This window comes from Schistocerca piceifrons, chromosome 3, assembly GCF_021461385.2.
Source record: "Schistocerca piceifrons isolate TAMUIC-IGC-003096 chromosome 3, iqSchPice1.1, whole genome shotgun sequence".
Lineage (NCBI taxonomy): Eukaryota > Metazoa > Arthropoda > Insecta > Orthoptera > Acrididae > Schistocerca > Schistocerca piceifrons.
This window is the reverse complement of record NC_060140.1, coordinates 692,342,107-692,355,409: the sequence shown is the minus strand read 5'-3', so window position 1 is coordinate 692,355,409 and position 13,303 is coordinate 692,342,107. Positions and strand designations below refer to the sequence as shown.

Below are 13,303 nucleotides of genomic sequence, written 5' to 3'. Positions count from 1 at the left end.
GCACTACGATATCGATGGGATGAGATGTTTTGTTGATGTAACAAGGTATCGAAACCACTGATATTGAACTCGAGAAATTGAGTAAAATGGGTTGAAAATACGGGAAAACCTAGTGAAATGCGAAACTGATGGAGAATACGTAATCTGAGAAAATATTCGACAAAAAAGTATGACAACCTCGTCAGTTATCTCATTCGTCATCGATAACAATATCACAGATAAAGTTCATAGCTTTACTCAGTTGCATGTAACGAAATAAGGAGGGAGGAATGAAATTTGTAGCTTGCTGTCAGGTCTAAAAATGACTGAGTTTTTTCCGAGATGTAAGTAGATAGCGTGGAAGCCGCTGCTCTCTATTGATACACTCCTGGAAATGGAAAAAAGAACACATTGAAACCGGTGTGTCAGACCCACCATACTTGCTCCGGACACTGCGAGAGGGTTGTACAAGCAATGATCACACGCACGGCACAGCGGACACACCAGGAACCGCGGTGTTGGCCGTCGAATGGCGCTAGCTGCGCAGCATTTGTGCACCGCCGCCGTCAGTGTCAGCCAGTTTGCCGTGGCATACGGAGCTCCATCGCAGTCTTTAACACTGGTAGCATGCCGCGACAGCGTGGACGTGAACCGTATGTGCAGTTGACGGACTTTGAGCGAGGGCGTATAGTGGGCATGCGGGAGGCCGGGTGGACGTACCACCGCATTGCTCAACACGTGGGGCGTGAAGTCTCCACAGTACATCGATGTTGTCGCCAGTGGTCGGCGGAAGGTGCACGTGCCCGTCGACCTGGGACCGGACCGCAGCGACGCACGGATGCACGCCAAGACCGTAGGATCCTACGCAGTGCCGTAGGGGACCGCACCGCCACTTCCCAGCAAATTAGGGACACTGTTACTCCTGGGGTATCGGTGAGGACCATTCGCAACCGTCTCCATGAAGCTGGGCTACGGTCCCGCACACCGTTAGGCCGTCTTCCGCTCACGCCCCAACATCGTGCAGCCCGCCTCCAGTGGTGTCGCGACAGGCGTGAATGGAGGGACGAATGGAGACGTGTCGTCTTCAGCGATGAGAGTCGCTTCTGCCTTGGTGCCAATGATGGTCGTATGCGTGTTTGGCGCCGTGCAGGTGAGCGCCACAATCAGGACTGCATACGACCGAGGCACACAGGGCCAACACCCAGCATCATGGTGTGGGGAGCGATCTCCTACACTGGCCGTACACCACTGGTGATCGTCGAGGGAACACTGAATAGTGCACGGTACATCCAAACCGTCATCGAACCCATCGTTCTACCATTCCTAGACCGGCAAGGGAACTTGCTGTTCCAACAGGACAATGCACGTCCGCATGTATCCCGTGCCACCCAACGTGCTCTAGAAGGTGTAAGTCAACTACCCTGGCCAGCAAGATCTCCGGATCTGTCCCCCATTGAGCATGTTTGGGACTGGATGAAGCGTCGTCTCACGCGGTCTGCACGTCCAGCACGAACGCTGGTCCAACTGAGGCGCCAGGTGGAAATGGCATGGCAAGCCGTTCCACAGGACTACATCCAGCATCTCTACGATCGTCTCCATGGGAGAATAGCAGCCTGCATTGCTGCGAAAGGTGGATATACACTGTACTAGTGCCGATATTGTGCATGCTCTGTTGCCTGTGTCTATGTGCCTGTGGTTCTGTCAGTGTGATCATGTGATGTATCTGACCCCAGGAATGTGTCAATAAAGTTTCCCCTTCCTGGGACAATGAATTCACGGTGTTCTTATTTCAATTTCCAGGAGTGTATTTGTGCCTCTGCAATGTAAGTAATACCCACATGTATGACAGTTTATTTAAATGACTTCCACAGACAGTAATTTTGAGCGCACGGGGTACAGGAGGCTGCTGCTGGAAGTGGACGGCTCCAGTGGTGTGCTCGGTGCCAGCGTATTTGATAGCGACCACTCACAGTGGCCTTAAAGAACGCCAGTCACTGCAACCATCCGGTCACAGCATCAGCCCCTTTGGCGAATGGAGCCATTGAAGCTGCCTCTTCTCACAGGGAGATGTAGCAGAGCGCCATAGCACACAACTGGTTGATCTGTGTGGAATATTCACGTATTTCACTATTGTTCTAAGGGTCGACATTTCCTAAACATATGTTCGTTTTCTGCGGACCTGAAACAAAATATCGCAGTCAGCTGGACACAGACCAAACCAGAGTATTATCAGCATATGGATCTCTTCGTGTACCACCAGCAAGAGGATAGAACACGGCTGGCAAAGCAGATCCACTACCTATAGGATGTTTCATCTGCAGACCGGTAACCGCATATCATCGTCAACCCAACACTGACAAAAACAGAGCAACTGCAGTGTATGGAGCTCTTTGTGTGCCATTAGCGACGATAGAACAGACGGGGAAAACCAGTACTCCTACCTACACCAAAAGGAGAGGGAGGGGCGAAGGGAGGTATGAGGGGAGGTATAGTGGTTCTAAGCTGCATAGTCACCATCCACATATCGAGATGGTGACACGTGCACTATTCTGATGGAAGGTTTTTTTTCGATAGTTGTGAGATTTTATTACAGTGTTTCGGTCTTCCTGTAGTATCAAGGATTGAACACACTCGAAGTATAGCATAGTTATTGCTACTGCGCTATTTTTAATAGTTGCTCACTTATAAGTGGACTGCATCTCTCTCCCTCTAAGACATACTGGTAGCACTCACAAGAGAAAACTGACTATCCATCTTGGAATGTTCACTCAGTATTGATAATCATATGTTGTTTGGTCTCACCAGATTTAAGTTAATGGTGAAGTATTGTACTCGCCATAATGTATGTAACTTGCTGGTGGAACGTATGTTTAAGGACTGCTGGATGGTGTTAAGTGCTTCTTTTGTATTATATTCAGAGCAAGATTCTATGTTCTCGGTTCAATAATCATTCTAGCAAACATAAGTTCATACCACGAGTGTGAGTTTGTACTTATTTAGCTGCAGATTTCATTAATTTAGTACTATACCCATTGTTGGCACTGTCAGTATTCGTTCTAAAAGCGTAAGACTACACCCTTTACAGGCTGTGAGGTAAAGTCTGTAGGTAAAATATTCGTCACAGCTTGCATAAGAATCATACCTGCAGAAACATGATAGTAATGCTTCATGCAGGAAATAAGTGAGTGTTTATTCAGTCACGTTTTTTTAAATTAATAAGCTGACATTATAGCAGGTGAGCCGCTAAGAATGGTAACACTTTAGGCAGATATGCAACGTGTTATTCCACAAGGAGCAAGAGATTTCTTAATAATTCCTCCACCATCATTCCTCCATCCTCTAGTCGTCCGCTGTCTGTACAGCAGGAATCTCATACTTCCACAGTATACGACAACAGTCACACAAACACACACACACACACACACACACACACACACAAAGCTGTTACTCGGTACAGTGGAGTGCGTGAATCCTCTACCAGACAGCCTTTGCTCAGGTTACCTGAAGAAACAGAACAAATGTGATGATGACAGGTATAACCACATACAGCAGCAGAGGATAGAGTGTTGGCCATCGCTCCCCACGTGTCGAAGGCAGAGCGGCTGGATCGATACACTGTGAGAAAACTAGTATATAGGTCGGTATACATCTCATTTATGCAGTATGTATTATTTCAACATTTTTCCTACATGAGATTCAATTCACTTACCTGAAGGCCACTTTCAGACAGTGCTAGCTCATCCAAAGCGTCTGAAAGCACGCCACAGTTGCCTATTCAGTTCTTCATCCATGACAAATAGTTAAGTACCTCGCTATTGTTTGAGTGTTTCGAGCATCCGCTGGTGGCGGTATTGTGACTAGAGCAGTTGGTCTGCAAACTTCGTGGTGAACGTAGACGCGTGCGATCGAAAAAAAATGGGGGGGCGGGGGGTAAGCTGGAAGTGTGGGCGGGGGTGACAGAAAGTGGTGGTGGGTGTGGGTGGCTGTAGGATAGTTTCTATCGCACGTTGGAAGTGGTATTGTGGACTAGAGCAGTCGGTCTTCAAACTTCGAGGCGATCATATACATACATGATCGGAAAAAGTGGGGGCAGCGAGGTGGTGGAAGGTGTGTCCTTCCTCTTGAGTAGCTCAGTACAGACTGAGCCGTTTTTCCACCAATTTCCAAGTGGAGGAGGGGGAAATGGAGGCGCCAGCCGGTGTGGCCGAGCGGTTCTAGGCGCTTCAGTCTGGAACCGCTACGGTCGCAGGTTCGAATCCTGCTTCGGACATGGACGTGTGTGATGTCCTTACGTTAGTTAGGTTTACGTAGTTCTAAGTTCTAGGGGACTGATGACCTCAGATGTTAAGCCCCATAGTCCTCAGAGCAATTTGAAATATTTGAAATGGAGGTGAGGAGGGGAAGTGGGGGTGCTGATGTCATGTGACATTGTCACATGACCACCCAGAGAGACGAGGAGGGGGACAGTCGCCATCTTGAATAAATTTAGCAACAAAGCAGCCTGATGAGAAGGAAGTTAAGAGCGAATGGAAAAGCACTAGACACTTATTGTTGACAAACATTATCAGTGTGAAGATTACTACTGCTACATTTTACCAAATTTAAGGGTAAGTGGCAGTCATGTGACACGAGAAAGATAGAAAAAAGTAAGTAAACTATTTATTATTTCAAAAGTAATCTCCAGGTAACTGTTAGTAGATTTATCCCACTACGTGAGAAGACGGACAACGCTTTCATGGAAATTCTTTTACGGTTGCCTACGGGACTATCATTGTTCCCAGGCGCGCATGTCTAAGTCCGAAGCAAATCAACGGCACGAATGTCTTTCTTAAGGACTCCAAAAATATGGAAATCGGATGTGGAGAGGTCGGGACTGTTTGGAGGATGGGCGGGCTCGCATATTGTGAAGATTGTTTCGATTACGCTGCAGAAGTTTCGCTGGGAAGCCCTTAACACATCCTCCAAACAGTCCCGACCTCTCCTCCTGTGATTTACACGCTTTTGGAGCCCTGAAGAAAGACATTCGTGGCCGTTGATTTGCTTCAGTCAGAGAGATGCGCGCCTGTGTAAATCATGGCGCCGTAGTCAACAACAAACAAATTCCCATTTCTAAATTCATTGCATGAAGTGGCGAAAAAGAGGCTATTCATTCTGGTGTGTAGAATATGTGAGCTAGGTGGCGATATACCATCAGATATTCCGAGAAATATAATCCACCCGATTCCGAAGATAGCAAGAGCAGACAAGAGCGAGAATTATCGCGCAGTCAGCTTAACAGCTCATGCATCCAAGTTGATGGTAATCATGTGACACAGAAGAATGCAAATGAAAATTTGAGGAAGCAAGACTGAAGAAAAATCACGACACATTCATAAGATCTGTCGATCTGGAAAAGCGTTAGACAATGTCAAATGTTCTAAGACAATTGATATTCTGAGGAAAATAGGGGTAAGCTGTAGGATGAGACGAGTAATACAGAACGTGTACAAGAACCAAGACGGAATAATAAAAGTGGACGACCAAGAACGAAGTGCTTGGATTAGAAAGGGTGTAAGACAGTGATGCAGCCTCTCACGCCTACTGTTTAATCTGTCCATCGAAGAAGCAATGATAGAAATAAAAGAAAGAATCAAAAGTGGAATTAAAATTCAAGGTGAAAGGATATCAATGATAAGATTCGTTGATGACATTGTTATCATCAGTGAAAGTGAAGAAGAGTTACAGGATATGCTGAATAAAATGGACAGTCTACTGAGTACAGAATATAGATTGAGAGTAAATTGAGGAAAGACTAAAGTAATGAGAAGTAGCAGAAATTAACACAGCGAGAAAAAGACTGTCAGGACGGAGCTAGGAGGACATCAAAAGCAGACAAGCACTGGAAAAAAGAGCATTCCTGACCATGATAAGTGTGTTAGTATCAAACATAGTACTAAATATAGGAAAAAAATTTTGAGAATGTACGTTTGGAGCACAGAATTGTATGGTAATGGAACATGGATTGTCAGAAAACCGGAACAGAGGATAAATGTGCTGATTTTTATCCATATAACAAATTTGCATGAGGTCCAAGGTAAAACGAACGCGTTTCATAAGAAAAAGATTTTTAGGACTTGAAGATGATAGCAAAGTCTGTCGAAACCGGTTGTCTTAAGTAAACAATTTTTTATGCGATCTGTGACGTTCAGTGTTTTTAGCAGTATTCTCAAAATGAGAAAATTCAGTCGGAGCTCAAGAGCATGGCTTGACGAGAAATCAACTGTCTCTTAATAAACTTTTAAATTTAACTTTTAAGTCAAAGTGCTTAAATTTATCTTCAGGACGAGAAGATCCTATTTGAAATGCGATGCTGCAGACGAATATCGATAACTAGGGGGACCGATAAGGTAAGGAATGACGTGGTTCTTCTCAGAATCGTAGAGTTAAGGAATTTGGAGAAAACACTGAAAGGAGAAGATACAGAATGATAGGACATCTGTTAAGACATCAGGGAATAACTTCCATGGTACTAGAGGGTGCTGTAGAAGGTAAAAACTGTAGAGGAAGGCCGATACTGTAAAACATTCAGCAAATAACTGAGGACATAGATTGCAGGTCCTATTCTGAGATGAAGTAGTTGACACAGGACGGGAATTCGTGGTAATCCGCATCAAACTCGTCCGAAGACGGATGACTCAAAAAAAAAAAAAGTAAAATAAATTAGCTGATGGTAGAGTCCGAGTGTGGCGTAGGACCTACGAAGCCATGGACCCAAGTTCTGAACAAAGCACTGAGCGGTGTTTACATGGAATATACTGGATTTAATGGTCCACATGAACCGATCATTGACTGGAAATGGTTATATTCACTTACTTGGAGACCATTTGCAGTTATTCATGAACTTTACGTTCCCAAACGATGATAGAGTTTTTATGAATGACAATACGCCATGTCACCTGGTCACCATTGTTCCCAACTCGTCTGGACGACTCGAGCAAATGATTTGGCCACTGACTTCACCTGACGTGAAACCCATCGAGCAATTATGGGACATAATGCAGACGTCACTTCGTGCAGAGAATCCTACACCGGCAACACGTCCGCAGATATGGACGGCTTTATAGGTAGCTTGACACAACATCTCTGTAGGGCAGTTCCAAGGACTTGTTGAGACCATGCCACGTCGAGTTGCTGTAGTAAGCAAGGCAAAATGAGGTCCGAAACGATATTAGGAGGTATTTCGGGACTTTGGTGACATCAGTGTAAATGTCCTTTGCTCCTTATTATTTCCAATCATTCAGTCTTCTTGACCATGAAATTCGATATCTAGAACTTCAGCGTCTCCAGGCGTTTTGTCCTTGTTGCGCCGTCCTAGTCATCGGCAGCGCTGGGCTAGCCACCCGCTGACGCAGCGTCAGACCGCTGTGAACGTCTTGAGTAACCGAATCCCTAACAGGCACGGCCGCGACGTGTGCTGTAGTACCGGAGATGACGGCCAAGTGCCCGAAGGCCGCGCCAGTGTCCCGAGCTGAATGTTGGACTGCTATGGCAGCTGCATCATGCTCCAGCGGTTAAGGGCTCGATTCAAGCCCCTGAATAAGGGAAGGCGAGCCGCCTGTGGTGACGGCAGAGCGCAGGGCTGCCGACAACCTGGGTGGTCGAGCATCAGTCCAGCAGTCCACAGTTCGAGGCCCGGTGACGGTGTTCGCAGCTCCATCATACGAAAGTCGTTATCTTCACGGCACAGTCTGACACAGGGTGGGCATTATAACATAGCTGATTTGGCCAGCGATGACTGGCTGGTGGACATAAATACTTGTGTTTGAAGCTGATCATGCCGATGAAGTTGTACAGCCGCATTCTTCTACCAAGCTGAAGTTTCTCGAAGGATGGTCAGTGTCCTACGACTCAGTCATTGTCTCCCAGAAGTAGGATATCGCGCGGTAGGGGTTAGCAGAGAGCAGGACGTGGGGTTGTCCTTGGCAGATCCTTTGTATCCCTACGATTATAGAATTTACTACACAAAAAGATGAGCATAATAGCTACGTAAATAAGCACCACAGTCCTTGTTTATTTTTTTAAAGCAGTTATCTACACTCCTGGAAATTGAAATAAGAACACCGTGAATTCATTGTCCCAGGAAGGGGAAACTTTATTGACACATTCCTGGGCTCAGATACATCACATGATCACACTGACAGAACCATAGGCACATAGACACAGGCAACAGAGCATGCACAATGTCGGCACTAGTACAGTGTATATCCACCTTTCGCAGCAATGCAGGCTGCTATTCTCCCATGGAGACGATCGTAGAGATGCTGGATGTAATCCTGTGGAACGGCTTGCCATGCCATTTCCACCTGGCGCCTCAGTTGAACCAGCGTTCGTGCTGGACGTGCAGACCGCGTGAGACGACGCTTCATCCAGTCCCAAACATGCTCAATGGGGGACAGATCCGGAGATCTTGCTGGCCAGGGTAGTTGACTTACACCTTCTAGAGCACGTTGGGTGGCACGGGATACATGCGGACGTGCATTGTCCTGTTGGAACAGCAAGTTCCCTTGCCGGTCTAGGAATGGTAGAACGATGGGTTCGATGACGGTTTGGATGTACCGTGCACTATTCAGTGTCCCCTCGACGATCACCAGTGGTGTACGGCCAGTGTAGGAGATCTCTCCCCACACCATGATGCCGGGTGTTGGCCCTGTGTGCCTCGGTCGTATGCAGTCCTGATTGTGGCGCTCACCTGCACGGCGCCAAACACGCATACGACCATCATTGGCACCAAGGCAGAAGCGATTCTCATCGCTGAAGACGACACGTCTCCATTCGTCCCTCCATTGACGCCTGTCGCGACACCACTGGAGGCGGGCTGCACGATGTTGGGGCGTGAGCGGAAGACGGCCTAACGGTGTGCGGGACCGTAGCCCAGCTTCATGGAGACGGTTGCGAATGGTCCTCGCCGACACCCCAGGAGCAACAGTGTCCCTAATTTGCTGGGAAGTGGCGGTGCGGTCCCCTACGGCACTGCGTAGGATCCTACGGTCTTGGCGTGCATCCGTGCGTCGCTGCGGTCCGGTCCCAGGTCGACGGGCACGTGCACCTTCCGCCGACCACTGGCGACAACATCGATGTACTGTGGAGACCTCACGCCCCACGTGTTGAGCAATTCGGCGGTACGTCCACCCGGCCTCCCGCATGCCCACTATACGCCCTCGGTCAAAGTCCGTCAACTGCACATACGGTTCACGTCCACGCTGTCGCGGCATGCTACCAGTGTTAAAGACTGCGATGGAGCTCCGTATGCCACGGCAAACTGGCTGACACTGACGGCGGCGGTGCACAAATGCTGCGCAGCTAGCGCCATTCGACGGCCAACACCGCGGTTCCTGGTGTGTCCGCTGTGCCGTGCGTGTGATCATTGCTTGTACAGCCCTCTCGCAGTGTCCGGAGCAAGTATGGTGGGTCTGACACACCGGTGTAAATGTGTTCCTTTTTCCATTTCCAGGAGTGTAGATTGGCCCCCAAGGGGTGGATTCGCAGTGGCCTCTCTGCCGCCCTTCAGTTATTGAAAATGACAGTTTTCACACATAAACAAACTGTTATTTGACGAAACAATGATGCCGAAATACCTCTCATTGTAAAGTTTTGCATTATCCTATAATCAGTAGCGACAGTACATCAACTCACACTATGGAAACTTCGTTTCTAAGTTTATTTAATTCACCTCTTTAGCATCTGTAAATTCTTGATAGTCTTTCTCTTTTAGAAAGGAAATTTTGAACGTAGCGGATATAATACACGGGGATCGTCTGCAAGTTGGATAGAAATCAGACTGAAAATTTGCATCTAGCAGGGATAAAATATGGGGAGCGAAAACATATTTATAACTTGTACCGCAATCACACTGCAGTTAGTAGAAGTATATGAAAAGGAGGCAGCAGATGATAAGGAAATAAGACAGGGTTTCAGCCTGTTGTCTATCTTATTCAATCTACCATATCAGTCAAAAATGCTTCTAGAGTGGCTTAATATAAAAATAGAGACCTTAAGGCTGTCACTTTAATGCTTCAGGTGTTCTACATAGCCACCTCGAACTTGAGTCGCATTCGGGAGAACAACGGTTCAAAGCCGCGTCATCGACATTTCATTTTCCCGTGAAAGTGCACCGCCGATTTCCTTCCAGATCCTTGACAGTAACCGAGCTTGTGCTCCGTCTCTAATGACCTCGATGTCGACAGGTCGTTAAACTTAAGCTTCCTTTTCCGAGTTTGAGTACAATCGTAGAACGTTCATACGACCATGTGAAACTGGCAGAAAAGTCCTTCCTTGGGATGTTATTCGACTTTTGCTGCACATTGGCTTGAATGTGGCTTAAATGCTGCTTGTCTCGCCAAAGCCTTGGCGGTTCATGTGAATTTCTGCACTTTGACGTTTTGTGACAGGTTCATATTTTCAACACCAAGTCTCATCTCCCATAAAACTATTGTCCACGTTTAGGCGTCCAAGAGTCGATGTTTTTCTTCAGAATTCAAGGTGGGCGGCAAAAATATAGCACACTATTTTCTCTTCTTCGACACATTCTGGTGAACTAAACACTTGATTTAGAGATGTTAAGCCATTGCAGTTTGTGACACAACAATGTTGACACTCTACCGATTCACGCCCACTACTTAACGCTGCGTGTTCACAACTGACAACTCGAACGCGCATCTGCTGTTTACGGTTGATAGTGAAAGCCGTCACCGTAGCTACTGCGCTGAGGTCCTTTATATGCCATGAGTAAAACCAGTCCCGCAACTTTGTACTAAGCAAGTTGGTGTGAAAAAATGGAGAAACTTCAAGCGGGAGTTATAGTACAAGAAGAACAAATAAAAAAATTTTGAAGTTTGCCAACTACATTCCAACTGTGGAAGAGACGGCAAAGGATTTGGAAGGTCAGTAGAACCAAATGGGTAATATCTTGAAAGGACGTTCTAACGTGAACGCAAGTAATAGAATATAATCGTATCAAATCAAGTGCTGATGAGGGAATTTGAAAAGAAAATTGTACACAAAAGTAGAGGATAAGTTTTCATATTAAGACGTCAAAATATCGGAAAACGCATACAATCAACAGCGAGAGAATTCTTTTCGGAAAAGAGAAGTATGTTAACATTCGATCGGAAATTTACGTGTTAGAAAGTCTTTTCAGAAGGTATTCGTCAGAGTGTAGTGTAGCCTTGTACGAAAGTGATATATTGACGATAAGGTGCGCAGACTGGAAGAGAATGGAAGCTTTGGAAATGTGCTATAGAAAAATGCTTAACATTAGATTGATCCATCGGATAAGAGATGAGAAGTTATTGAAACGAATCTGGGAGGAACCAAATTTGCGGCACAAATTGACGATAGCAAGAGATCGATTGAGTGGTCAAATCCTAAAGCGGAAAGAAGGATCAACATGGAACTGGAGCTTTTATCCTAGGTAACCACTTTAAAATAAACACGTACAGTTAGTTGCAGACAGCAATCATTATACAGAGAATAGCGCTGATATCTGCATCAAAGCAAACTTGTGACTGAAGACCAGAACAATAAAAAGAACGTACGATAGTCGCCTTCTCCATGGACTTCTGCTTGCTCTTGGCTTCCGTGAGCACCAGCCTGTCGTCGAAGTACTGAGCCACCACCAAGACAGGCATGAAGGCGACGGCCACCATACCCAGCCGCCACTCGTAGAACAGGCACACCATCACAGACAGCGCTAGTGTGCACAGAGCCTGCACCACGGAGCCGATGCGTTGACCCGTGGCCTGTCGAACGTATACAGTTTTAGACCTTGACATACACTGACGTAAAAAGAATCGCAACACTAAAAAAATAATTAATACAGAGCAATGAAATTTCTGGAATACATTTGTCTAGGTAACATATTTAAGTGATAGAGCTTGCTAGTCCACAAGTAACGTAAGGGTGCGGAAAGCCATTGCAAATGTGAAATGCTGTTACATTTATAACCAGTGTAACCGCCAGAATGTTGAATTCGTGCATGTAAACGTGCGTGCATTGTGCCGTACAGGTGCCGGATGTCAGTTTGTTGGACGGAGTTCCATGTGTGTTGCATTGGGTCAGTCACCTACACGTGCGATTAATGCTGCAATGCTGGTTGTGGATGACGCTGGACGTGTCATCTGATGATGTGCAATATGTGTTTGATTGGAGAAAAATCTGGTAATCGAGGTGGCTAAGGCAACAGGTCTGCACTCTGTAGTGCATCTTGGGTTGCAACGGCTGTGTATGAGAGAACGTTGTCCTGTTGGAAAACACCCGCTGGAAACCTGTTCATGAATGGCAGCACTATACGTCGAACCACCAGACTGACGTAAAATTTAACAGTAAGGACGCGTGTGGGATAACCACGAGAGTGCTCCCGCTGTCATACGAAACCACACCCCAGTCTCTTAACTCTAGGTGTAGGTACAGTGGGTCAATTTGCAGGCAGGCTGGTTGCAGGCACTCGACCGGCCTCCTCCTAACCAACGCACGGCCACCACTGGGAGAACCATATTTCATCAGAAAACACAACAAATTGCACTCTAATGAACTCTCGCTTGACACCACTGAAGTTGCATATGATGATGGTTCGCGGTCAGTGTAATGTACACTACAAATCATCTGGTTTGAAGCTGCCGTTGAAGTAACTTCTTTATAAAAGTTCGTTGTGTCTCTGAGATGACAACTGCTGCTCAGATTGCTGCTGCAGATGAAGTATGAAGCGCGAGAGCCATATGTCAAGTGACCGTCAGGGGGCCTGTCTTCTTGCGACCGTACATTCTCTTGACCAACGCTGCCAGAAGTCATGTACAGTGGCTACATTCCTTCCAAGTCTTTCTGCAATATCGCAGAAGGAACATTCAGCTTATCGTAGCCCTCTTACACGATCTCATTCACACTCAGTGAGGTGTTCATAATGGCATCTTTGTCGCCTAAAAGGCATTCTTGACTACCATCAACTCGTCACGTCTATTCTCAAGGGTAACTAACGCTAACGAGTCTTACAGAGTGTATTTGAAGCCTACCTGTTTTATGTACTACATTTCTCCCACCAAAGTAAAGGGGATTGACTGCAATTCGATAAATTGCGAATCAGGTTTGGCTTCAGACCAGAAGACACAACATGGAGGTTTATTTTCCTTTTTAAAAAAATTTGCCGTTTCGAGACAGAGTTTTGACTCTGGTGAAAGCTTCCTAGGGTGTCAGCCGCACTGAGATGAAATTTACTTCTGCTGCGTAGGCACACGCTCATATAATGAATGAATTTTTCAATGTGCAGCTGGGAGTATGCTATTGTGAAACTACC

General features: G+C 46.4%; 1 protein-coding gene across 1 annotated transcript in view; it reads right to left on the bottom strand.

Moving 5' to 3' along the window:
• The window catches only part of LOC124788970 (ATP-dependent translocase ABCB1-like), a 329,202-nt gene that overhangs the window by 54,212 nt on the left and 261,687 nt on the right, over positions 1-13,303 (bottom strand). Inside the window, exon 17 of the mRNA XM_047256259.1 lies at positions 11,553-11,756. Coding sequence (XP_047112215.1) covers positions 11,553-11,756 — 204 coding nt within the window. The remainder of the gene's footprint in view (positions 1-11,552; positions 11,757-13,303) is intronic.